Raw genomic sequence first — 27442 nt, 5'->3', positions numbered from 1 at the left:
CAAGGTCGATATGGTTGAGCCCATCCATGTAGAAAGAAGCTACATTTCCCCCTCCGCCATCAAACCATTCTTAAATGACTCCAAGGTTTTTTCCGTTCCCTAATCCTTTCCATTCCACTTTACGCGTGTGCGTGTGCATGACAAACTTCCTAATATCAATCCTAATTTCCCTTTTACCAGTTTCAATCTTTATCCTACTGCCACTTTTAGTCACCCTCTCCCCCTCCCGCCCGCTATCTATCCGCAACAAAATATGGTGAATAAAGCTTCGCACATTCAGAATCTTTTGGATATCATTGACGGGTTGATCGTAGCATCTTCAGCAGGGTGTGGGGAGCTTTCCCTCTTTGCTTCCTCTTCAAGATCACTGCCTCTCTTGCTCTTAGAGGGGGCCTCTTCTTCCCATGCAGTGCTGAAAGGGTTAAGTACGGCCTCACCAAATAAATATAAGAATGACGCCAATGTAAGCCCAGCCATTTATCTTCATTAAAGTCATACCTTGGAGTCTTCGATCAATCTGTAACTGAATTTCTCCGCAAGTGTCAAAGTGTTTCAATAGATATTAGTACTTGCGGGGCCCAGGGGAGCTTTGCTGCAGCTGTATTGTTCAGCCTGAAGCAGATTTTCTTCTACCTGACTTTGTATTGAACTGATACTGGACAGCAGGCAGTCTTGCAGAAAAGGGACGGAGCTCCCAGATCATCTCGCCCTCCGGAAGGCGCAACCTCACCCTTCTCGCCCGCTCCAGTGCACACCTCCCCTGTGGATTACCTGGCCGAGGTCCCCTCCCCATTAAACACTCTCAGCATGCCCAGAATGCGGTTCACCTTTTCGAAAATGACATTCTCCCCGAGCAGAGATCAGCTCCTCCCTTCCCCAAAACACAGAACAGCCTCTTGGAATATAATTGTTCCCTCCTTCCAGACATGCTTCAGTCATTCCAACTGGGCCAAGCCTTTCACATTTAAATCTGCTAATGTACAATAATAAGCCAATGCGAGAGAATGTTAGTGAGAAGCTAAGCGCAGGGCCTTGGAGAGGGTGCAAGAGAGATTTACCGGCATGGTGCCAGGGGTGAGGGACTTCAGTTATGTGGAGAGCCTGGAGAAGCTTCAAAGGGTCGCCACAGACCCGATGAGTCGAGTGGCCTCCTTCTGCGTTGTATGTTTCTAGGATGCCATGATAAGAAATGGTGAGAAGTTCCCTCAACATAAACCCGGAGCTGTGCAGCATTTTATCTTCACCCTCTTTTGATTCTTCAGTAATCAATATGGCTCAGTTCTTCATGGAGCTGCAGAGCCATCTGGATTGGAGGGTCAAGCTGTGACAAAGTGGCAAAGGAACGGACATTGTCACTAGTGGCATGGGAATTGTTTGTGCACTATCCAATTTTCCCTCCTCCTCTCCTGAAGACAAACCCTTCGAGTTGGGGAAAACGCCACTGCGTGGGCAGCAGACTGCCCCGTCGCGCAGAGGCCAACTCTTCACCTTCCGAGTTTTGACATGGAGTACTGTCAGGCCATCCAACTGTGTCGGAGTTGGCACAGCCGAGCCTCACCCTGACCTCGCCAGACACCAACGCGCTCCAACAACGGGTCGAGACGGAGAGCAGTAGCGAGATTCCCGGGTGGTTTACCCCACTTCCTAACCTTCCTGCTGAGGTCAATTACCCCTCGACATTACCTTAAGTGAAATCAGTTATCAGCACCGGCTGAGGATTGGAACCACAAATTTCCTGTATTGTTCAATACTCCACTCAGCTACTGGGCATTGATGTGCATTCGGATTGATTTTTTTTTTAAATAAGGGAAGAAATCAACATGACTTACATTGGGTTAAATAAACACTCTCTGCACCTACCCCCTACTCATTTGCCCTTTAAATTAGGATAGGTTTCTGGATTCCATTGCCATGCCAAAGGTTAAACAGATATGCACTCTAACGACAGCCTCATCTGATTTAACACTAGCCACTCAACGTGCCAGTGTACATAACTGTCAGCGCTATGTCTTGTGTTCTGCTTTCCAGAGTAGTGATTATTGCAACATTTTGTTTTCTAACTAAATACCCAGTAGATTATTAACGCAAGCTGGGTTGTCAAATCAGTGAAGACACTTGCCCAGCTCCCAAATCCTGCTCAGGGTCCCCTGCGATTGCAGCGGTACTCAGCCAGTCCTGGGTATTTTCCCTGGGTCAGACTGCTCTAGATCAGCTGCCAGACTGGTTCCAAGACCCAGCCCCCAATGAAGTGAATGGAACTGCTCCCCACAACATACATCACTGCACCAGCTCAGGAGTACACTGGGCTAAAACCGCAGGTGTGATATTTTTCGAACAAAGAGCTTACACATTTGATTTTACGTTTGGAGACAGAAATGAAAGGTGTACTTTGAACAGAAAGCGCACACCCCTAAATCTTCTTCCTCTTCAACTCTTTCAGTTCTTCTACTTGTATCCTCGTTTGTGGAACAGGGCTGCCTGTAGTGTGGAATGAAGTACTTACTCAGTGGGAAAATCATGCACATATCGGTTAAAATAAAAACAGCCTCTTGCTGATGCAATCATAGGCCTTCAAAAAACCTCCCTGTGCTGGCACGAGAATATGACCAACCTTGAAATATTGCACAGAAAACCAAACTCAATTACTGAATTTCTTCCTACAACTGGATAAAGCAGAACAAAAGACAGACATTTATATAGCGCCTTTCATGACCATCAGATGTCTCAAAGTGCTTTGCAGCCAATTAAGTACTTTTTGAAGTGGAGTCACTGATGTAATGTGGGAAACGTGGCAGCCAACTTTTGCACAGCAAGCTCCCACAAACAGCACTGTGGCAATGACCAGGTAATCTATTTTTGTTATGTTGATTGAGGGATAAGTGCTTCGATGCTGGGGATGTTGGCCTGGTCGAGCCACATTTTTCGCATGCCTGACACAAGACTCCAAAGCAAGCGCTCTACTAGGAACTCCTTCATGGCAAGCGAGCCCCAGGTGAGCAGAGGAAACGTTTCAAAGACACCCTCAAAGCCTCCTTGATAAAATGCAACATCCCCACCAACACCTGGGAGTCCCTGGCTAAAGACCGCCCTAAGTGGAGGAAGTGCATCCAAGAGGGTGCTGAGCACCTCGAGTCTCATCGCCGAGAGCATGCAGAAAACATGCTCAGGCAGCGGAAGGAACGTGCAGCAAACCAGCTCCACCCACCCTTTCCTTCAATGACTGTCCGTCCCACCTGTGACAGAGACTGTAATTCGTGTATTGGACTGTTCAGTCACTTAACAACTCATTTTTAGAGTGGAAGCAAGTCTTCCTCGATTTCGAGGGACTGCCTATGATGATGAGGGATAAATATTGGCCAGGACACCTGCTCTTCTTCGAAATAGTGCCATGGGCTCTTTCACATCCACCTGAGAGAGCAGACGGGGCCTCGGTTTAACGGCTCATCCGAAAGACGGCACCACCAACAGTGCAGCACTCCCTCAGCACTGCACCAGAATGTCAGCCTAGATTTTTGTGCTCAAGTCCCTGGAGTGGAACCTGAACCCACAACCTTCTGACTCAGAGGTGAGAATGCTACCTACTGAGCCACAGCTGACACCACTAGCTGGTTGAACTTAAAGTCTTAATTCCCATCCACAAATCTCTTCTTGGCCCCACTCCCATCGTACTTGTGCAACTTCCACCAACCACACGTCTCAGCCTATGCCATTCAATCCTTCACCACTGGCCCATTGTGCATCCTCCCTCCACTCTGACATCCGCAACAAACCCTCTGCTGTCTCAGCCTCACCTCCCGGATTGCCATCCCTTTGACCGCATCATTGTTTCAGGCACAGTTACTCTGTTTGCATTTTGTGTAGCAACAACTATCAAGAAAGACTGAACGGGCTGGGGCTTTTCTCTTTAAAGAAAAAAAGACTTGGATTTATATAGCGCCTTTCATGACCACCGGGCGTCTCATGACCAAGAGCTGAAAAGTGGAATTAGGCTGGATAGCTCTTTGTCGACTGGAGCGGACATGATGGGCCGAAATGGCCTCCATCCATGCAGTAAATTTCTATGATTCTATGACTATAAAGCGCTTTACAGTCAATGAAATACTTTTGGAGTGTAGTCACTGTTGTAATGTGGGAAACGCAGCAGATAATTTGCACACAAGCAAGCTCCCACAAACAGCAATGTGACAATGACCAGATAATCTGTTTTTGGTTATGTTGATTGATGGATGAATATTGGCCAGGACACCGGGGATTATTCCCCTGCTCTTCTTCAAAATTGTGCCATGGGATCTTTTACATTCACCTGAGAGCGCAGGCGTGGCCTCGGTTTAACGTCTCACCCAAAAGACGGCACCTCCGACAGTGCAGCGCTCTCTCAGCACTGCACTGGAGTGTCAGCCTAGATTTTTTGTGCTCAAGTTCCTGGAGTGGGACATGAACCCACAACCATTCTGACTCAGAGGCGAGAGTGCTACCCACTGAGCCACAGCGAAAGGCGAGGAGTGACCTGATAGAGGTCTTTAAAATTATGAAGGGGTATGATAAGGCCGATGTAGAATTCTTTTTCCCCACATGTGGGCAGAGTGCAAAGCTAATGGACACGAATACAAGAAAGTCACTAATAAATCAAATAGGGAATAAGAGAAATGTATTTACCGAAAGAGTGGTTAGAATGTGGAACTTGCCACTGCATGGAGCAGTTGAGGCGATTAGCATAGATGCATTTAAGGGGAAGCTCGATAAGTACATGAGGAAGAAAGGAATTGAAGAACATGCTGATAGGGCGAGATGTATTAGGACGGAGGAGGCTGGTGTGGAGCATAAACACCGGAATAGACCGGATCGGCCGAATGGCCTGTTTCTGTGCTGTAAATTCTATGTAAACATGACGAGATCTCGCTAGTTTAACAGTTCGTTCACTGGATTGTGTGAGGTCATAGGGGAAGGCAGGCCTTTGCTATTTGGTCAATTGGAAGTCCTGGAGAGCGTACAGAGGAGATTTACCAGAATTATACCAGGAATGAGGGACTTCAGTAATATGGACAGATTACAGAAGCTGGGGCTGTTCTCCTTAGAATGGAGAAGTTTAAGGTCAGAATTAATAGAGGTGTTCAAAATTATGAAAGGTTTTGAGAGAGTAAATAAGGAGACACTGGTTGCACTGGTAGAAGGGTCGGTAACCAGAGGACACAGATTTAAGATAATTTCCCAAAGAACCAGAGGGGGAGATGAGGAGAAATTATTTTGCGCAATGAGTTATAACTTGGAAAGCACTGCCTGAAAGGGTGGTGGAAGCAGATTCAATAATAACATTCAAAAAGGAAAATCGGAAATATACTTGAAAATTTTTTTTAAAAATGCGGGCCAATGGGGAAAGAGCAAGGGGGGTGGGACTAATTGGATAGCTGTTTCAAAAGAGCCGGCACAGGCATGATGGGCCGAATGGCCTCCTTCTGCACTGTATGATTCTATGAATTAGATTTCCCAACAGAAAAATGGTCGAAATCCTGATGAATGTTTGGCAACTAGCCTTAGATTCTGTTTGTGGCAGAGTTAATCCATTAAAACAGTGGGAATGCTGTCCTCTGTGACAACCACGTTCATTATGTTTATACCCTGGTTGGTGATTTTCTTTATGCAATCAAAACACAAAGGATTTCCCCACGTGTCGGAGGGCCCTGTTAAATCACAGATTCTATTCCACTGGTGGTCGCTAAGTAATTATGTCCGTTTCTGTTGTGCTGAATTTGCCTCTAGTTACAGAGACGAGCCCCAACCTCGCAGTTCTTGCAAAGTTGCCTAAGCTCACTACCGGTAAGGGGAAGCAGAGAGGTCAACCCATCCATGGCCAGATGCCAAATTGACAATCTAAGCTATATACCATCGGCAATTTATGGTTCCTGCCAGCAGCAGTTTTGGTTGCAAAAGATTGGATCGACTAGGCTTATATTCACTGGAGTTTAGAAGGATGAGAGGGGATCTCAAAGAAACATATAAAATTCTGACGGGACTGGACAGGTTAGATGCAGGAAGAATGTTCCCGATGTTGGGGAAGTCCAGAACCAGGGGTCACAGTCTAAGGATAAGGGGTAAGCCATTTAAGACCGAGATGAGGAGAAACTTCTTCACTCAGAGAATTGTGAACCTGTGAAATTCTCTACCACAGAAAGTTGTTGAGGCCAGTTCGTTAGATTTATTCAAAAGGGAGTTAGATGTGGCCCTTACGGCTAAAGGGATCAAGGGGTATGGAGAGAGAGCAGGAATGGGGTACTAAAGTTGCATGATCAGCCATGATCATATTGAATGGTGGTGCAGGCTCTAAGGGGCTAATGGCCTACTCTTGCACCTATTTTCTATGTTTCTATGGGGTTCATGGCCTCCGAGGGAGAGAGTACCAAGCCGCTTATACATCACCATTGTCTCCAGTGTTACTTTTGACACAATATGATGACAAGGAGAGTGGGTACAGCCATAACAAAGGTCGACTCATCTGGTGCGTATAACACGGCCAGTTCATTCACGTACCCCATATTGTTCATTGGTCACTAATTCTTTCAATGGCTCAGTGTTGAATGCAGAGCCTAATATATAAACAGAACCAATGGGGTTAAAATGTTCCCAGGTTTAAAGTTTGAAGCTGTGCTGGATTAGCCGACGTCAGCTCGTGATCCTTGCTGCGAAAGTGAGGCAAGAATAGGGTCAACTATGACGCCCACCATGGTCGGATAACCTGCTGACACCCTCTATCCCTGCTCAGATGTAATGACTAGCCATTTGGACGAGGTATCAAAGAGGCAACTGGTGCTCGCCTAGTTGCATAAAACCAAGAGTCAGGAGCTTTCGGAGGGTTGGGGGCAGTGTGGGAACAGATTAAATGAAGAACTGTTTCTCTAAATGTGTCTCTCCCTCACATCGTGTTCATTATTAAAAAGCACAATGCTGTTTCCACTTGTCTGATTTGCAGTGGCAGTTTAAGTAGAGAGCGAGAAGCATTTTATCTAAAATTCCTTTGTCTTTGGATGAATTTCAAAAGCACAAATTGTCCACGACAGCGTAACCGTTCAGCGTCTGTTCTAGAATGTGCGCTTCTCACGGTCAGAACCTAAGTTCACGAGGACAGTCAACCAATGAAATACAGGCAACTCTTGATTATCCGGGTCCCTTGGGGATTGGGCTGTGCCAGGTAAAAGATTTTCTCTGTTACAGCGAGTTGACATTACAGTTAATGCTTACAGTACTGCAGGTGTGCTCTGACCAATAGCTGTAGCATATCTTCTAATCCTTGAATTCGAGTCCTCTAGATCTAAAGACCATTAGGCTTGTTGATTACTTCCTGTAACTGTTCATGGCATTTTAATGAATTATGAGAGGCAGTGGACCTGTGTGCGAGCAGCAGCGCGAGCTGAAACACATGTGGCCATATTGAAAGTTTAGTCACCGGCCAGGTATGTGCAAATTCTTTGGATTGCAACACTCACAGCCATCCCGAGTGAGAAAATCAAGCCACATCCGTCAGCTGCAGACTTTAGACAAAACTTTGCCCCATTTCAGGGCAGGAGCACACCTCCCTCAGTTTAAAGCTTTAGGAATTTTTTTTTTTTGCCCCCTGTTGGCATATGGAACTCGGTTAATTCAATTTCTGAAAGGTGTCCATGTTTAGTAATCAACACAGAGAAAAAATGTGCAACATGAGAGAGATACAGGTTCCACTTAGCAACAGGCGGTTTTCGCAACCACGCAATTTAGATATTTTCAAAATAGAATGTTTAGATTAAAAATGTTTTGTTATGGTAAGAATATCTTGAGACTAGAAGGTTTATGCTTACCACAGCAAGGCCATGGTGTTTTACGTGCCTCTAACGTTGTTGATGTATGTTGAAGAAAGTGTAGACTTGTGTCTCTCGACTATGCAGTAGCCAGAGACTACCATATTAGACAATGCCTGTTCCAGTTTGATAAGAAAACAGTGCATGAATATAAGCTTTTACCTTTGTTCAAGCAGCACGGAAAGACCCATGCCTAGGTCTGTGTGCTCTATCTGTGACTATACTCTGCTTGTAAATTGCTTTTTATGCTGAAGTTAAAAAATAAAATGATTATAATCAGAAGATCGTTAATACTCAAGTGAAAAGCAGAACACTGATTTACGACCTCTTGTAATGGAGTTGGTTTCCATAGGGCCAACAGTAGTCATTCAAGTGGTCATTTATTCCTCAACCACCACCACCAAAATATATCATCTGGGTTAGGCATCTCATTCCAGTTTGTGGGACCATGCTGTGCGCAAGTTGGCTGCCACGTGTGCCTACATAACAGTAGCTACTCTTCAAAAAGTACTTCATCGACCGTGAACCAGAGATGTGAAAGATGCAACTCAATGCAAGTTCTTTCTTTCTTCCATTCAAACTAGACAGCGGGCTCTCTACAATCTACTTGATCTGTTTTTTTCCTAATATCCATGCAAGTCAACCTTTCATCAGGTCATTGGCTGATCTGAATACAGCAAGAATTGGCCCCGAACCCTCTTCCTTAGAGGAAAATCAAAGGGCATTTTTAGTTACATTATTGAGTTATTTCATACACACTTATTTTATACTGTAGTCGCTGCTCACTGTGGTCTCCTCTACATTGGGGAGACCAAGCATAGATTGGGTGACCACTTTGCAGAGCACCTGCGTTCAGTCCGGAAGTGTGACCCTGAGCTTCCGATCACCTGTCACTTTAATTCTCCACTCCATTCCATTCCATTCCCACTCTTTCGTTTAGGCACTTTACCACCTTCTGGACTCAACATCGAGTTCAAAAATTTCAGAGCATAACCTCTGCCAATCTTTGGTTCCCTTTCCCCCCCCCCACCCATCAGAGCCTGTTTCTTTTTTTCTCTTTGTCTCTAATGGCAGTTGGTCATAATCCCACCATTCACACCCTATCTCGACTAATGTTTTTCTAACTCCTGGCATTAGCATTTGAATTTGGGGCATCATCCCATTTGTCTCCTCTCTTCCAACCTATCAGACCTTCCCTTTTGTTCTTTCCTCCCCTCCCCCTTTCAGAACTTGTTAAGAATCTGTTCTTTCCGAACACTCTCCAGTTCTGACGAAGGTTCATCGACCCGAAGCGTTAACTCTGCTTCCCTCTCCACAGATGCTGCCTGACCCATGGCTCAATATGGACTACAAGATCCTGTCAAAGCCATCGCCAACAGGGTTAAGTCTGCTCTTGAGCTGGTGATTCATCCGGACCAGACCTGCGCTGTCCCCGGCAGGAAGATCTCTGATAGCCTGGTGCTACTCAGAGATACAATCGCCTACGTGCGGGACAGGGAGGTGGACACCTGCTTAATCAGCTTAGACCAGGAGAAGGCCTTTGACAGGATATCGCACACCTACCTGATGGACGTGCTCTCCAAAATGGGGTTTGGGGAGGGTATCCGCAATTGGATCCAACTGCTCTACAGAGACATCAGTCATGCAGTTCTAATCAACGGGTGGGAAACTGAAAGCTTTCTGATCAGATCTGGAGTCAGGCAAGGCTGTCCTCTCTCGTCTCTCTTGTTTGTGTGTTGTATCGAGCCCTTTGCCGGGTCTATCAGGAAGGATGCGGGCATTAGAGGGGTGACGATCCCAGGCAGCGGAGGTGCTCAGGTCAAGACCTCCCTGTACGTGGACGACGTGGCCATCTTTTGCTTGGATCCGCAGTCGGTCCGCGGATTGCTCACAATCTGCGACCAGTTTGAACTGGCCTCGGGAGTGAAGGTCAATCGCAGCAAAAGCGAGGCCATGTTCTTTGGCAACTGGGCCGACCGATCCTTTATTCCCTTCACCGTTAAGCCAGATTACCTGAAGGTGTTGGGAATATGGTTCGGAGCGGACGGGGCGTGCGCCAAAAACTGGGAAGAGCGTATCACCAAAGTGAAGCAAAAACTGGGATGGTGGAAGCTGCGCTTCCTCTCCATGGCAGGAAAGAACCTGGTCATCAGGAGTGAGGTGCTCTTGGGTTTGCTGCACGTGGCACAGGTCTGGCCCATCTCTTGCTGCTGTGCCATGGCAGTCACCCGGGCCGTCTTCCACTTTGTCTGGAGGTCCAAAATGGAACGTGTCCGCAGAGACACAATGTACAAATCTCTGGACAGTGGAGGAAAGGATGTTCCGAACATGGCCCTCATCCTGATGGCCACCTTTGTGTGCGGCTGCATCAAGCTGTGCACAGACCCCCAGTACGCAAACACCAAGTGTCACTACGTGCTGAGGTTCTACCTGTCCCCGGTATTGCGAAGGATGGGTCTGGCCATGCTGCCGCGAAACAGCCCCACCAGTTGGACCATGCCTGTCCACCTGTCCTTCGTAGAAAAGTTTTTCACAAAAAACCCCTTTGACCACAAGGCCATAAAACAGTGGTCAGCACATAAGGTCCTGGACGCCCTATGAAAGGAGAGGGTGGACCCTGTCGGGTGGTTCCCTGAGCGGACTGTCGAACTCGTTTGGCAGAACGTCTCATCGCCAGAGCTTTCACACAAGACGTAGCTTGGTTGGCGGTGAGGAGGGCCTTACCCGTCAGAGCGTTCATGCACAGCCGACGTCTCAGCAACACGGCACGGTGCCCCCGAGTCGGCTGCGGGGCGGACGAGATCGTCAGCCATCTCCTTCAGGATTGCCCCTTCGCAAAGCGGGTTTGGAAAGAGATGCAGTGGTTGCTGTCGAGGTTCATCCGGAGCAGCTCCGTAACACAGGACCCTGTTCTCTACGGGCTGTTCCCAGGGACACACACCGAGACAGACATCACCTGCTGCTGGAGGGCCATCAACTCGGTCAAAGACGCTCTTTGGTCTTGCCGAAACTTGCTGGTCTTCCAGAGCAAGGAGATGTCCACGTCTGCGTGTTGCAGACTGGCGCAATCCAAGATCCAGGATTACGTGCTGAGGGACGCACTTAAAATTGGTGCAGCCGCCGCAAAGGCACGGTGGGGAAGGGCCACAGTTTAAAGCCCTTCTGCCACGGTAAACCCGGGGGCAGGAATCAGTCCAAAACTCCCCTCGGGCCGTATTTGTAACTTCCTTTTTGTGTACATGGAGCACCATGATCTGCAAACACCTATGTAGTGCCATGTACAATGCAAGGTCTGTTTCGTAATGTATGTTGAAAAGAAAATGTAAATGTACCGTCATCCATTCCGTGTACTGTATAGTGACACATGTAATGTAATTTGTTGAATGTACTACAATGTATCCCGTACTGTAGCAAATTGTACTTGAACTGAAAAGCAAGGAAATGTATCGAACGAAACTGCCGTCAACACCCAAATGTAGTGTATGGGATTGCTGACCGCAGCTAAATGTACTGAACTGCTTTTGAATGTACTGTACAAATTTTTATATGAATAAAGTATATTTTGAAATATTAAAAAAAAAATCTGCTTCCTCTCCACAGATGCTGCCCGACCCGCTGAGATTTCCAGCATTTTCTGTTTTTGTTTCATGAAGAGACTCGTTCATTTACACAGAATTTCCAGCACAGAAACAGGCCATTCAGCCCAACAGGTCTATGCTGGCGCTAATGTTCCTCATAAGACTCCTTCCACCTCTCTTCATCTAACCCTTATTAACACATCCTTCGATTCCTTTCTCCCTCATATACCTATCTAGCCTCCCCTTAAATCAATCTATGATGAATTTAAAGTTAACAGCCAGCATGCAGTAATTGTTTTTCATTCTGTGAAGGGAAGGATTTACAATTTTGGGAGCTTTTGAACAGGAAATCACGGAGCAAGGAATCACTGAGCTGGAAGGGCACTTAACGGAGATTAGTCTGCATGGTCAAAGTACAATGCAAAATACTTTGTTAAATTGGAGTGCTGTACAGAATATGAAAGTCCATTTATAGAATTAGTGCAGTAATTCCATGCAGAAATACACACTGAGATCATGAAAAGTCAGTTATTATTGTTTTCAGTCCAGAAACAGAATCTCAATCTCATCTCATGAGGAGATTTCTTCTTCACGATTGGCAGTGTGACCAGAACTGCATTTTTTACACTCACATTTAGAACATTGCTGCAAAGAAAATCTTCTCCCAAAAGGTTCTATTTTTGAGCAAGCATTATGCAATTAATTTTTCAGTCCTAATGAGCAGCTTTTCAAAAATAATTTTTTTTGCATGTCTTAATGGAGAACAGAACATGAAAACCACTAGAGAAGAGTTCTGTTTCCATGGCAACCCTTTGATTTGATTACTCAGAACTTTTCATCTTCCAAAAAGCACTCGTTTCAACTTATTCAATTTTAGGAGTGCTGCTTTTTGTAAAATTACATTTATTCTGGGCCCGTAGTTTAATAAATGTCACAAGGACCTCCAGAGATTCCTTGGCTCAGCTTTGAGAGCCTCTCTAATGCTGTGTTCATTCACAAAGAAAAAATATTTGCATTTATATAGCACCTTGCATGACCTCAGGACGTTCCAAAGCACTTTACAGCCAATGAAGTAATTTTGAAGTGTAGACACTGTTATGATGTAGGAAACGCGGCAACCAATTTGCGCACAGCAAGGTCCCACAAACAGCAATGCCAGATAATGTTTCTTTAGGTGTTAATTGAGGGATAAATAGTGGCCAGGACACAGCGAAGAACTTCCCTGGTTTCTTCGAAATAGTGCCATGGGAGCGTTTGCATCCACCTGAGGGGGCAGACGGGGCATTGGTTTAACATCTCATCTGGAAGACGGCACCTCCGACAGTGCAGCACTCCTTCAACACTGTACTGGAGTATCAGCCTCAAGACAACTGGAGTGGGACTTGAACCCACAACTTTCTGACTCAGGTGTGAGTGTGCCACCCACTGAACCACATGGTAACACTGTAGACATGTGGGACAGCATACATCTGACATATGAACACCCCCAGGACATCCGGTAAAAAAAATCCTATTATTGATACATTCAGCTATCTCATCAATTCTGATGCTTCACACGCAAACTTTATACGATATAAAGACTCCATATAATATCGCATAATACTCCTGTGAAGCGCCTTGGGACGTTAGACACTATATAAATACAAGTTGATGTTGATAGTAATTTTAGAGGCGACAATTAGAGCTAATGCTGTGCACCCTGCCTTAAACTACGAGGCTCCCTCTGTCTGTGCACCCCTAATGCCACAGGTTGGCTAAGTGTGTCCCCCTGAGTATTCTGACAGGCAGTTCCAGCTTCACCTGGATCCAGGCCCTCAGCAATGAGCGGGAATAGCACAATGAACATCCCTGGCTCCCTCTGGGAGAGAGACTGCAGCATCAACAAACCAGCATCAGGAAACTCTCTACATCAGCCCTGACAAAGGGTCATCGACCTGAAACATTCACTCTGTTTCTCTCTCCACAGATGTTGCCTGACCTGCCGAGTATTTTCAACGTTTGCTGCTGTTATTTCAGGCTTCCATCAACTGCAGCATGTCTAAATGTAAATCCTGTTCGCTTAGATTTTGTTCATTATTATATTTTAACAAACCCAATTACCAATAAATTCGCTTGACAACAGAGAGTCTTGTACTGTTTAAAAAGCTCCAACGGTGTATATTCTTTCTGGGAGACAAGAAGCTTTTAGGTAGAAAGTACTTATCTGGAAAAGTAATTTTCCACCTGAAATTCTGATCCAAGTTACACAAGCCTTCCTAATTGTCTCCCACATCTGGCAAGAGAGTCAGTGGATTATTTGTAGCCTCAGATGGAATACTGTAACATCCCCCAACCAGGTTACATCCTTTAAGAACTAAAAATTAACCTTTATAATTATTGAGATGAATGTAATAACTGACTTGGAACTTGCAGAAAATAAAAAATAATTCCATTCATGCTGCCGAGAGATGTAGAACCAACAAGCCTCAGTTACCTCTTTCGGTGATCGCTCCAGGAGTCATATCCCATATCCTTGTTAACCGCGCTAGTTATTACTTCTTCACTATTTTGCTTTACGTAACCTGTGAACGATCACCTGGAGACCACAACAGTATTTTACAGACTGTTTAGACTGAATTGCTTAGTGAATGATTAAACTGAGATAAAGGTGTCTCAACCACATTCTGCATTAAAAAAAATGTTGTTCAGAGTAGAGCATTTCTCAGTGATTTGGGCAAGTGTCAGACTTCAACTGACTGCACAACTTTCAGCGACACACTACACCTGATACGTGTGAGGAGGGGTTCGACACCAGTGATGCTTTCAAGATGCATGGGAACACCGTCCTCTCCAAGGTCCTCTTCTGTAACATATGTATCTGTGACTATGCGCACAGGCCTGCAGAGCTGTTGAGTTGGGAGTGGCTTAGCCAGTCACATGATGTTCATAAGACTCAATAAAACCCCAGCCAGTTGGGTTCAGGGGATCCACGATGAGGCAGGTAGTTGTGAGCTTGGTGAATGAACTGGTAATGTGTAGTATGATTGTTAAACCTGTTGCTAATAAACCAACTAGTCCTTAATAGCAATGTGTTGCTATGAATTATTAAGCAAAGAACCCATGAAGCAAATACATTACACCCTCCAAGTCGTGCACCATCCCAACTTGGACTGATATCGCCATTCCGTCATCATCGCTGGGTCATACTCCTGGAACTCCCTAGCTAACAGCACTGGGCAGGGGATGGGGGGGGGGCAGTGGGGGCTGAAAGCATCTTCACCACAAGGAATGTAGCAGTTCAAGGCGGATCACCACCACCTTCCCAAGGGTAACCTTGTCAGTGACATCCACATCCTGAGAATGAATAAGAATTTCTCTTGAAATGGGTCTTGGACCCAACATGACCACTAGGGTCAGAGGGGAGCACAGGACTTCCTCTCTCAGCATCCAACCAAAAAAAGAATCCATTTCTACTGAGTGACCAAATAAACTCGTCGCCATTTCTATTTGAATCTTACCCCTATCCAAAGAGTCTTCTTCTGCAGGCGTGCCAAATAAGAATTGATATTTAGCCTTTGCGACACTTTGTGCGTGTGGGGACGTCCGGTTGATCCAAACAAATGTCTCAGCCTGAGGAGGGAGAAGAAGGGAGCAACATGATTATTTTGAAATTATCAACTAAAAAGAAACTCAACAACCCCTTCGCAAATCTCACTTGCCACATTTGCACAGGCCTCCCAACATTCTTCCTTTGTTAAACGGTCATTTCCAACTCTCTAAACACACAGGCACGCACATGCACTTGAAGCTTCTTTACTGATTCATCCTAACAACCGGCGAGTTATTACTTCTGATTATAAAACAGTCTCAGGCCATAATTCCCAAAGGTTTGCTGAATTGTTCAAACATGCTTTTCCTTCAATTTTTCTGCTAATAAGTCTCACCTCACCCTCCGTCCCCACCTCTGGAAAGAAAAAATAATTCCCACATTTGCAAAGGGGAAAAATATATCGTATCAGGTCAATAAACCCTAGTGGAGAAGGATTGCTGGGTCTTTCACGGTGATTTAGACTGAATATCTAAAGCTTTTGTGTTACTCCTCAGGCAGTTTGTTCAAGATTCAATGCCAATGTGTATGTTTAAATCTTTGCATGCATGCATATTTATTGCAAAATATTTGAGAAATGTGTAACGTGGTGTTGGGACATTTCCACTTATGCTTTATCAGAGAAAAACAAGAGTTTTAGTAGCTGGAAATGTCTCTTCACTCACTCTCAACCAACTGACAGCCACATACATGGCAAAGGAACTGAGGCAAAGAGCAGGAAGGTCCGAGGTACAATCCCTCATCTGCTCTCCGTTGGCAGTGAATGCTAACAGCTGACATCAGGGCTCCCCTCTTTATCTCCTCCAGCACCCCCCCCCCCCCCCACCCCGGGGATGTCTGCCCTCCTCTAGTTCTGCCCCCTTGAGCATCCCTGATTATAATCATTCAACCATTGGTGGCCGTACCTTCTGTTGCCTAGGCCCCAAGCTCTGGAACTCACTGCCTAAACATCTCTGCCTCTCTTTCCTCCTTCAAGACAGTCCTTAAATCATACCTCTTTGACCAAGCTTTTGGTCACCTGCACTAATTTCCACTTATGCGGCTTGGTGTCAAATTTTTAATCGCATAACACTCCTGTGAAGCGCCGTGGGACGTTTCACGACGTTAAAGGCGCTATATAAATGAAGTTGTTGTTGAAATTAGCCAAACACGGACATGATTGAGCTTGGCACTGACTCCTCCCACGCTCAAAGATCAATACCATCTGGGCTCACACCGAAAGAGCGATCACTTGGGTGAAATACCGGAGGGTGGTCTACATTTGTACCCCAGCATAAGTCAGTGCTTCAAGGAAATTGAGGGGAAAACAGTGAGCTAAACAACTGAAAAGGTCTTCATGTACTCAAAGGGCCAATTCCACAATAGGAAGTAATCCTCGTCTAACCCCTGCTGCTTTAAAACAATATCACATTCCAACTTAGAGCCACAAACACATCTGGATCTGATTTGGTATCACTCACATGTGGAGCAGAGTTACTTCATGCAAGGATATCTTTTTGTGAATGGTTGATTTATACCATGAAGTGTAGCCATTTGCAACATCACAATGGTTGAGGCTGCTGTACAAACCATCACAATCTGAAGATCAATACATTCGTATTGTTGTAAGCCACTAGTATTACAAATGATGACCTCCATGTTGGGAGTTACTCTGTGACAAACAACATATTTCTCTGTTGCTATCGAGAAGCTTTTAAGTTAAGCCTCTGAATGTTTCATTTCCTCTTAACCATGCAAAAAGGGAAATAAGTTTTATTAGTCCTTTATTAAAAAATATGAGCCTTTGCAGATGGTTATAGATATAAAACCTGCATTTTACAACTCCAGCACTGATTCCTGGAAAGGATGGTATGCAAATTAAAGAGAGACAAACACCCAGCTCCAGTGTTGGCTCAGTCTGTGATGGCACCTCTGGTAACCAGAGGGACACAGATTTAAGGCAATTGGTAAAAGAACCAGAGGGGGAATTGTTTTATACAGTGCGTTATGATCATCTGGAAAGGGTGGTGGAAGCAGATTCAACAATAACTTTCAAAAGGAAATTGGATAAATACTTGCAGGGGAAAAAACAGCAGGGGTACAGGGAAAGAGCAGGGGATTGGGTCTAATTGGATAGCTCTTAGAGAGCCGGCACAGACACGATGTCTGTGCTCTACGATTCTATGTAGTGCAAACCAGGAAGCTGCCAGATTCAATCCTTGGGGTGTCCTGAATTAGTTGAACTCAGCCAAGTGATAGTAGAGATGCTACAATTGGTTTCAGCGTTGCTGGTAAGGTGGGGGGGCGCGGGGGAGATGGGGGAAATCAGCTAAGTTTCCCACTCCCAGCCTATATCCGGTGATGCCTGTTGGAAAGTGTTTGCACATGACCGTCGGTTGAGGACAGGATCAGGCTCGGCAACGATGCACATTGTAGTTGAATAGCCTGCTGCGGCTCACATGGGCGCAGTGGCCGAGTATTTATGGTATTGAACCGAGAGCGCGCAAGTTCACAGCCTGCCACGGCAAGAGAATTCAATAACAACTGGTACCAGATAAATGTTGCCAGATTGTCGTAAAAACCCAACTGATTCAGGGAAGGGAAGCTGCCGCTTCTACCTGGGTCTAGTCCCCCAGACTATGTGATTGACTCTTAGTGCCTTCAGGGCAACCAGGGATGGGCAATAAATACAGCCCACTCACTGTTGTCCACATGCCAAGAACAATTCTTTTATTAAAAGGCCACTTGGGCAAAATACCAGAAGGATATCAGCACCTCCAAGAAGAACAGAAAAGTAAAGGAAGGAAGGAAAGCTCAACACACCTCTCAGAAACATCCTGAATCACCTCACATACGAGGAATGACTTTTGAAATGCAGCAACTGTTCTTACGCAAAAAAATGTGGCAGCATTTGACGTACGCGGTCTCATGATCTTGTGCTGCCCATTTAGAACTGAGATGAGGAGAAATTTCTTCTCTGAGGGTCGTAAATCTGTGGCATTCTCTGCCCCAGAGTGCTGTGGAGGCTGAGTCATTGACTATATTTAAAGGTGGAGATAGGCAGATTTTTGAACGATAAGAGAGTGAAGGGTTACGGGGAGCGGGCAGGGAGGTGGAGCTGAGCCCAAGATTGGATCAGCCATTATCTTACTAAATGGCAGAGCAGGCTCGAGGGGCCAAATGGTCTACTCCTGCTCCTAGTTCTTATGTTCTCCACTCTCCTATAGGCGCATCAGAGGTTGATTCAGAAAATGGAGCCTTAATTTCTGTGCAGAGAGATCAGTTTGGCATTTCTACCAGAGACAAATACAGAAGCTGGAAGCAGCAATTCAATAAGTACACAGTCAAGTAAATGCTTAAAAAGTATAAGCGGATTTAAAAACCTGATAGCAGATAATGAAAGCAGAAATTTACCAAGCTCATGCCCTCCTCCCAAAATAGGAGAGAACATAAATGCTCAACACAAGTTTGTTCACAAATATGAAATCAACTCTGACTTGGTTGTCCAATTAAACTGTCTGATTGCTGGGAGAGGTAAGAGGGGAGAAAATTGTTAATCATTACTTTGGTTCCCTGAACCTGTTAATGCTATGGGATGTCCATTGCTCGTCAATGCTTGAAGGATGTCTGTAAGAATGGGACTGCTACACTAGAATTTATCTGTTACCATCTAGTCAGCAACCACTGGGCTAGTGTCGGGCTGCTGATGGTCCTTGCAGATTGGGGCCGCCACGCTGAATGCCGGGTCGGGCCGCACATTGCTCCTTTGAAGGCCCCGACCTGCTGATGGTCCTTGCAGGTTGGGGCCGCCACACTGAATGCCGGGTCGGGCCGCACATTGCTTCTTTGAAGGCCCCAACCTGCTGATGGTCCTTGCAGGAGGGCGACAGCAGTGAAGAGGGCAACTGGATTGGAGGTCACCGAGGTCCAGGCCCCTGATTGGAGCGTGGGCAGGTACAGCAGGGGCGGCGAGGTCGGGGCGGAGGAGCGGTATGAGTTTGGGGTCCAGAAGAGGCAGCACGGGCCCAGCCCACACTGTGCGATATGTGCACGCACGCGGTCCATGCAGCAGAGCTGGTCTCCAGTCGTCCTGGTTAACCCTTGCCACTGGACCAAGACCTCACTCCGTCAAGCCCGTGTGGTGGCTGGTGTGCAACGGCCACCCCACGTTTAAAAAAAATCCACGTACAGGCATCTTCCAACCTTCAACATGCAGTTTTGGACCTGGAATATTAGGTCCTTCCTGTGAACTCATCCCTTTTTGGCGTGGAAGCAAGTCATCCTCGATACGAGGGATTGCCTAGGATGAGTGCTGGGCTACCCCACTGGGAGTGGGTCACCACTTTACTAGAATTTGCCACGAGGCAACCCGAGATAAAAACTGTATGTCTGTAAATCCCAGCTGAGACCAACTAACAGAGGCAGACCAGGAACCACATCTGGAGTCTCTGGCCTACATGGCTGGAGGAGCCGATGGGCCAATTGGAAGGAGAAGGCACATGATTACAAACACAAGGTTTCTCCCATCAGCTATACTTGGAAATATCAACCAACTGACCTACACTTTTCTCGCAGCAGCTGAGATCCATTTATCCCTCCCAAGTGCCAACACAGCAACCTCCTCCTGGTGGCCTATCTAAAAATCACACAATCGGTTCAGTGTACTTATGCTGCGATCTACAATTGTATATTGAAGCAAGCACATTCGAAGAACATGGCCTCAGCCTCAGTTCCCAGCCCATATTCCAATTCGTCTTAAAATGTAGATGTAAAAAAAAAAATCAGGAAGAGAATTCAGATAATTACACTGTCCTGTGCCTCTGTTCTCATATAGTCCCACTGGAGGAACTCGATTCCGGGGAATGGTGAGCTGATCATCTACAGGCAGAAGTCGAGTAGATTGGGCCTATACTCTCTGGAGTTTAGAAGAGTGAGAGGTGATTATGAGGGGGATTGACAGGGCAGATGCTGAGAGATTGTTTCCTCTGGCTGGAGAGTCCAGAACTCAAGGACACTACTCAGGATAAGGGAAGTAGGGGGGCCTTTTAAGACTGAGATGAGGAGGAATTTCTTCACTCAGGAGGGTTGTGAATCGTTTGGAATTCTCTACTCCAAAGGGCTGTGGATACTCAGGCGTTAAGTACATTCGAGGTGGAGATTGAAAGATTTTTGGAGTCCAGGGAAATCATGAGTTATGGGGATCAGGCGGGCCAGTGGAGTCGAGGTCAAAGATCAGCCAGGGGCAAACTGCATGGTGGAGCAGGCTCGAGGGGCCGTATGGCCTACTCCTGTTCCTAATATTTATGTTATGAAGTTTGGCATCTTTCCTGCAAGGAAAATTCTCACGCATGAAACAAGCCATTAGGAGAGCCACCAAAGTGAATCTAAATAAACCTTGATCCGATTGGGGCTTTTCTCTGCGGAGTCACGTGTTCTTTAGGCTTGTCAACCTTTCCGGATTGTTCCGGAGTCTCAAAGAATTAAAGAATAATCTCCTCGACACTGCTGCGAGCAACTCCAAAGAGAATTTGCAGGAGCATTATAAATGTTTGGTTTTATTCATTTCCTTTAAACACTTTTGTTTATCAGTTATAGAAATATTGGAGATAGGGGTTAAGAAAAAAGGCTGTTGGACTGGGTGGGGCAGTTGGAGGTGGGAGGTCATATTTAGAAACCTCCTCGAAAGGTTTCTCTCGTGTCTTAGGCATCAAATATTGAACACGTGACAATTAAAAGATACATTAGCTAATACAAAGTAATTAGAATTAAATGCATAGAATACCTTTTTTTTTAAAAAAAACAATACTGAGGTTAGTGTAGTATTTTCCATTCTTTGAAGTTACTGGGCACATTCCCATGGGCAAGGTTACCACACTAAAGGAAAATCACCAAGGATGCTTGTCCCTTTACATCTTTTCCATCCTCCAATAGCTGTACCATAGAATCAGACAACACAGAAGGAGGCCATTGAGCCTATTATGCCTGTGCCGGCTCTTTGAAAGAGCTATCCCATTAGTCCCACCCTCCCTGCTCTTTCCCCATCGGCCCACAATTGATCCTGTTATGGGAGATCTCCTGCTGTTATACAGTGGCCAGGGATCTGGTCTCCATAGGCACATCGACATTATTAAACCCAGGCCTCTTATCTCGGTGGACTTTACCCACGTGATGCCAAGTGGATAAGGGACTGAGGCTTGTTAATACAACCAAGTGCAGCTAACAGTGAGAGACTGCACTCACACTGTGCAAAAGCAGCAGGCTTCCCCAGTTTATACTTGCCTTGTACGTGGAGGAAATCGAAGGTTACTACGATGCAATTCTCAACGGCCTAAGGAAGGAATGGTATGTGGGAGAACCTTGTGTGATTGCACGTAGAATGATACAATGATACAGCACAGGAGACGACCAATTCGGCCCATTGCTCCAGCGCTGGTTCTTTGAAAGAACTATCTAATTGCTCACACGTCCCCGCTCTTTCCTCGTAGCCCTGCACATTTTTCCACTTCTAGTTCGGACTCTTGTTAAACCACACGCAATTCCTAGTCAGAAATATGCTGTTGTTGGTAAGAGACTAGGAAGAGAAAAATGGGACAGGAGCTCGACCTCAGGCTGGTCACGTGTTTCTCCCAGAGGCTATGGCATGAGGAAATCCAAAAGAAAAATCAACAAAGGGAATTTGAGCCTCACCAAAGAAAGGTTAGATACTCCACAGTTTTCTTCGCTCCTGTAATGTATTTGCTTCATGGATCCTTTGCTTAAGAATTCATAGCAACGCATTGCTGTTAAAAAATGGTTGGTTTATTAACAAAGGTTTAACAATCACACTGTACATTACCAGTTCATTCACCAGGCTCACAACCAGCTGTTACATGGTGGATTCCCCGAACCCAACTGGCTGGGGGTTTTTTTGAGTCTAGTGAACATCACGTGACTGGCTAAGCCACTCCCACTCAACAACTCACCAAACCAGTGAGCATCCTCACAGGTGGATACATTACCACTCCTCTCCTGAAGGGGGCGATGAGTGCTGAGTTACAACTGAACAGCCTTCAGCAGACAAGAGTACACAAATATAACTGGGCATGCAACAGCTTCCGAATGCTTAGTTGCTTGAAACTCGGAATCGTGACTTTCCCTTAAGTTTGCCACACCTTCCCCGCGGGAAACTGTCCACATAGGTTAAGCAGGGTGCTAACTGCACTGTATAGGTGGGCTCAGCACTCAGCCCACCTTCGGCCAAAAAGAACGTCAGTGATGCTTCCTCCAAAAGATGTGGAGAACCACCTCAAGAAGTGATTCTGCACCACACTACCAGGAGCAGCCATGGACACAGTCACCAGCAAGTGGAGGTTCTCTACACCACTGGAGCTGCGGTATAATCTATCTTACCAAATATAGATATATATCTGTGCCTGCATGTACATCCTCTCAACTTTTCCATTATAAATTTCTACGTCCATATTTAGAATGGAAACTGACTACATAAACTTGTCACATTGTAATGATGCCCATGCCCCAGTGGAGGCGCTGCAATGCCATCACTGGTGGGAGGGTACAATTACAATGTGACAAGTTTACATGGGCAATTTCCATTACAAATGTGTAGATGGGAATTTGTAATGGTAAATAAACACAAGGACAGAATATTGGACATTAAAATGGAAACGGAATTATGGCTGGACGCCTTGTTCCAATTATCCCCTGGTTCCTCTTACCCAGCTTCATCAGAAGACAACACTTGGTCTCGACTCCCTATGGGCAATATGCCACGGGAGATTAACTTGTCTCATTTACTTTCCAGCATTGCTGTTAGCGGCAACGCTGTAAGGTAAATGTAGTAATAGTTGCACCTTTCTGTTTTCTCCACTTGATGCTGCACGCCTGCACATGCTCCCACCCTCCCAACTCAGCCCAGTCAGACTGACGGGAACAAGCAACACGTACAAGTCTCACCAGGTTCGACATCATTCACTCTAATTTGCTCAGAGCAAATAACTACATGTCAATGTGGCACACCAGATTTGACCCATTCCAGTCTGTAATTAACATTGCTTCCATTTTAGTACGATAATAGCACGTTATAAAATTAGAGCGATGTCAACACAGTAAATTTAAAGCTCTAAACCAGTCTTGTGGTTTAGATCGTCTGAACCCCGACAGCCAATTATTCACTCCTGACTGATCAGAATTGCATACATAACACTTTTAGAGAAAGCCGTCAGCTTGGTGATAAAATATGTAACACAGCATTCGTCAAAGGACTTCAAACACCTGCGAAAACCCAAAGCGACTATGTTGTGTGCCATGCAGCAACATATTAGTAGCACAGTGGTTATATTACTGGATTAGTAATCCAGAGACCTGGGCTAATGATACGGAGATGTGAGTTTAAATCCCAACACGACAGTTGGGGAATTTTAATTCAGTTTATTAAATAAATCTGGAAATTAAAAGCTAGTATCAGTAATGGTGACCATGATTGTCGTAAAAACCCATCTGGTTCACTAATATCCTTTAGGGAAGGAAATCTGCTGTTCTTACCTGGTCTGGCCTATATGTGACTCCAGACCCACAGCAAGGTGGTTGACTCTTAACTGGCCCTCTGAATTGGCCTATCAAACACTCAGTTGTACCAAACCGCTACAAAGTAAAACCACATGGACTGCAGCGGTTCAAGGAGGCGGCTCACCACCAACTTCTCAAGGGCAATTAGGAATGGGCAATAAATGCCGACCTTGCCAGCGACGCCCACATCGCATGAACGAATAAAAAAAAATATGTTCAGTTCAATTGCAGTATAACGAGTTCGCATTGCCCTCATTTAACCAAACTGTGACTGTACTTTCAAAATTCTCATCTTTATTTTCAAATCCCTCCATGGCCTCGCCCCTCCCTATTTCTGTCATCTCCTCCAGCTCCCCCTCCCCCGGAGATGTCTGCGCTCCTCTAATCCTGCCCTCTTGAGCATCCCTGATTATAATCGCTCAACTATTGGTGGCCGTTCCTTCTGTTGCCTAGGACCCAAGCTCTGGAACTCCCTGCCTAAACCTCTGTCTCTGTCTCTCTTTCCTCCTTCAAGACGCTCCTTAAAATATACCTCTTTGACCAAGCTTTTGGGCACCTGCCCTAATTTCTACTTACGTGGCTTGGTGTCAAATTTCTATATCATATCATGATACTCCTGTGGAGTGCCTTGGGACGTTTCACTACGTTAAAGGCGCTATATAAATGCAAGTTGTTGTACTGTAATGAATGCAGAGCTGAAGACGGACAATGGCACAATCACAAGGCTGGCATGGGTAGAACAGTATAACAGTACTTGTTTGCTCCATATTGGCTAGAACTAAGCTTAGGGTCACCTCGCCACTATTTATCTCATCTTCTCTCCTGCTCCTTTCAAACCCTGATCGTGTCCTGAACAATGGCCCTCGGCCAATTTAAAAAGTAGGCTGTACAAGGTTAATGCCTGGTTAGCTCAGTGTGCTTGTAATCTGTGTAACTCCCACTGAGATTAAGGTTCCAACTTCATAAATACCAGAGCTGAACAGTCGAAGTGCATTCTTCTATGTTGAAAAGGAGAAATTTGCAGGGCTATGGAGAAAGAGCTGGGGTGTGGGACTAACTGGATAGCTCTTTCAAAGAGCCGGCACAGACCGATGGGCAGAATGGTCTCCTTCTGTGCCTCATGATTCTATGATTCTAACTGAGTGCTAAAAGACTGGTTCATCTTCCAAACCCACCCTCTGTTCCTCTGCGCAACATCTGCGAAACTGATATCTCTCCGCACATTCCTACTGCTCAATGTTGGAACACAGAACCAAAGAACAGGCTTAAGCTGCATGTGGTATTTTTTTTCCCTACGGCATTATTCTGTCATTGCTGAAAGACCAGCTGGTATTCAACTCTTTCCATTCTCTGAGCGACAAATGTGACAGTCCGCAACTCCGTACTCGGGGTCATCACAGAAGTGGCTAGAGAAGACGCAGTCACAATCGGCAAAATTCTGGCCACATTCATGAAGTAGAGGGAATGAGGAGCGCTAATAGAAACTTAAAAATTTACAGCGCAGAAGGAGGCCATTTCGGCCCATCGTGTCCGCGCCGGCCGACAAAGAGCCGCACAGCCCTCGGTCAGCAGCCCTGAAGGTTACATATCAACCTATGAACAGTGACGGAAAGGCAAAGAGCACCCGGCCCAACCAGTCTGCCTCACACAACTGCAACACCCTTTACACTGATAAATCTGCAGTTAATTTTGTTTTTAATTTGTCATTTTAAAAATTGAATGTTGCAAGAGGGAAAGAAAAAAAAGACTCGAGAGAGAGAATAAATGGAATACTATGAGTGATTGCAAGGCACTAATTCAAGCCAGTGCTACAAATAATATTAGCATTTATAGAGTCTTATCACTTCAAAACATCTCAATGACACTGAATTACTTTGTGACGTGCATGACTGCTGTTTCTTAAGCAATTGTAACAGAGGTTCTGTATCAGTAGTATCCCACTAAGAGCAATGGGATGAAGTATTAGTTAGTCTGTTATTTTGGTAGACGAGGGAGGAATATTGGCCAGGCCCCGAGCAGAACTCTTTGCTTGGCTCTGAAAGTGCCGTGGGATCTTCAGTGTCCACCTCAAGATAGGATCTCAAGTTTAACATTCATTGGGATGCAACCAGCAACAGCCCAGCACTCTTTCAGAAGTGACAGCCGAGATGGATGAGTACAAACCCTGGAATAGGGCTCAAACTCACAAATCTGACCGAGAGTGGAGAGTCCTGCTAACATGTGAGCCAAGGTCATAAGACTGTTCTAAATTTTTTAGGCCTTTTCTGCCCTTTACTATATATTTTTCTCAGCTCTTGCATCACTCTCATAGGTGAGTCCCAACAGCCCATGCCTTTGAGAACACCTTGACTCACCTTACTATTCAGAAACACATTCAGTGATACACCTGGAATGATGAGGAAACCCTCATTTGTAAATTATTTTTTAAACTACTGGAATTACACTTAGCCGTCCATAGGATCTGAGTCAGCTGTGGCTCAGTGGGTAGCATTCTCACCTCTGAGCCAGAAGATTGTGGGTTCAGAGACTCGAGCACAAAAATCTAGGCTGACACTCCAGTGCAGTGCTGAGCGAGTGCTGCACTGTCGGAGGTGCCATCTTTCAGATGAGACGTCAAACCGAGGCCCTGTCTGCTCTCTTAGGTGGATGTAAACGATCCCATGACACTATTTCGAAGAAGAGCAGGGGAGTTATCCCCGGTGTCCTGGCCAATATTTATCCCTCAATCAACATAACAAAAAAAATCAGATTCTCTGGTCATTATCACATTGCTGTTTGTGGGAGCTTGCTATGTGCAAATTGGTTGTCACGTCTTCCACATGACAACAGGGACTACACTCCAAAAGTACTTCATTGGCTGTAAAGTGCTTTGAGATGTCCGGTGGTTATGAAAGGCGCTATAGAAATGCAAGTCTTTCTTTCTAATCTTCAATAAGTGATAAAACATCACATCCATTCATTTTTTACTTTCAAACTATTAAGCAAATTTCTTAAGTAATAAGCAAGTAGATAACATAACATTTCAATTTATAGCGAAATTATCGACCTTCTAAAGAGGAAAAACTAAAGGACACAATCTAAACACTAAACTGCCCTTGGTAAATAGTCATGATGCACACAACTCCCTCTTCTTATCTCCTTTCCAGTCTGCAGGAGTTAGCTCAATCTACCTGCCTATCATTGAAGATTTCAATCTGTTTGACTTAGCCCTAATCAAAAGGACAGTTCTCAATTCATTCCTTTTTATACCCATTGACTTCTGCCAAGGTTATTTGGAAATTTACAACCCTCAGCCTCATTCCCAAAAATACAGACCATTAAATCCATAACTGAACCAATCACAAACTTTGCATATATTTAAATTTGTGTGTTTGACTTCCTCACAGTTCTGTTACCAGGAAGACAACAATGACAAACAACATAACATATGTAAATATAAGGTGAGGTTGCGTGAGTGACTTTTTAAACTCTTTTCTTTAAAGGGGCAATGATCAGACCACAACAAGATGGAGTTGCTTCATATTAGTCACAATGATGTCCTAGAATTAGGATTAGGTTACAGAGTATACTTTTTTAAAGTTTTTAAAAGGACGATATACAATGGTGTTCCCCAGGGGTCGGTTCTAGGATCACAGCTTTTCTTGATAATACATTAATGACTTGGACACGGGTGTACAGGGCACAATTTCAAATTTTACAGACGACACAAAACTTGGAAGTATAGTGAGTGAAGAAGATAGTGATAGACTTCAAGAGGACATAAGGTGGAATGGGCAGACATGTGGCAGATGAAGTTTAACGCAGAAAAAGTACTTCATCGGCTGTAAACCGCTTTGAGATGTCCAGTTAAGGCGCTATATAAATGTAAGTCTTTCTTTTCTTTCTGGGCCAGAGGTAACCGTGCTAAT

At 45.2% G+C, this 27442-nt stretch overlaps 1 protein-coding gene across 1 annotated transcript in view; it reads right to left on the bottom strand.

The window, feature by feature from the left end:
• Window positions 1-27442, bottom strand: part of LOC139231726 (PH and SEC7 domain-containing protein 3-like) — a 179710-nt gene that overhangs the window by 106999 nt on the left and 45269 nt on the right. The window contains exon 3 of the mRNA XM_070862529.1: window positions 14902-15013. Coding sequence (XP_070718630.1) covers window positions 14902-15013 — 112 coding nt within the window. The remainder of the gene's footprint in view (window positions 1-14901; window positions 15014-27442) is intronic.

Source organism: Pristiophorus japonicus, chromosome 2, assembly GCF_044704955.1.
Source record: "Pristiophorus japonicus isolate sPriJap1 chromosome 2, sPriJap1.hap1, whole genome shotgun sequence".
In the NCBI taxonomy this organism is placed as follows: domain Eukaryota; kingdom Metazoa; phylum Chordata; class Chondrichthyes; family Pristiophoridae; genus Pristiophorus; species Pristiophorus japonicus.
The sequence above is the reverse complement of the archived record's forward strand: the minus strand, read 5'-3'. Positions and strand labels throughout refer to the sequence as shown.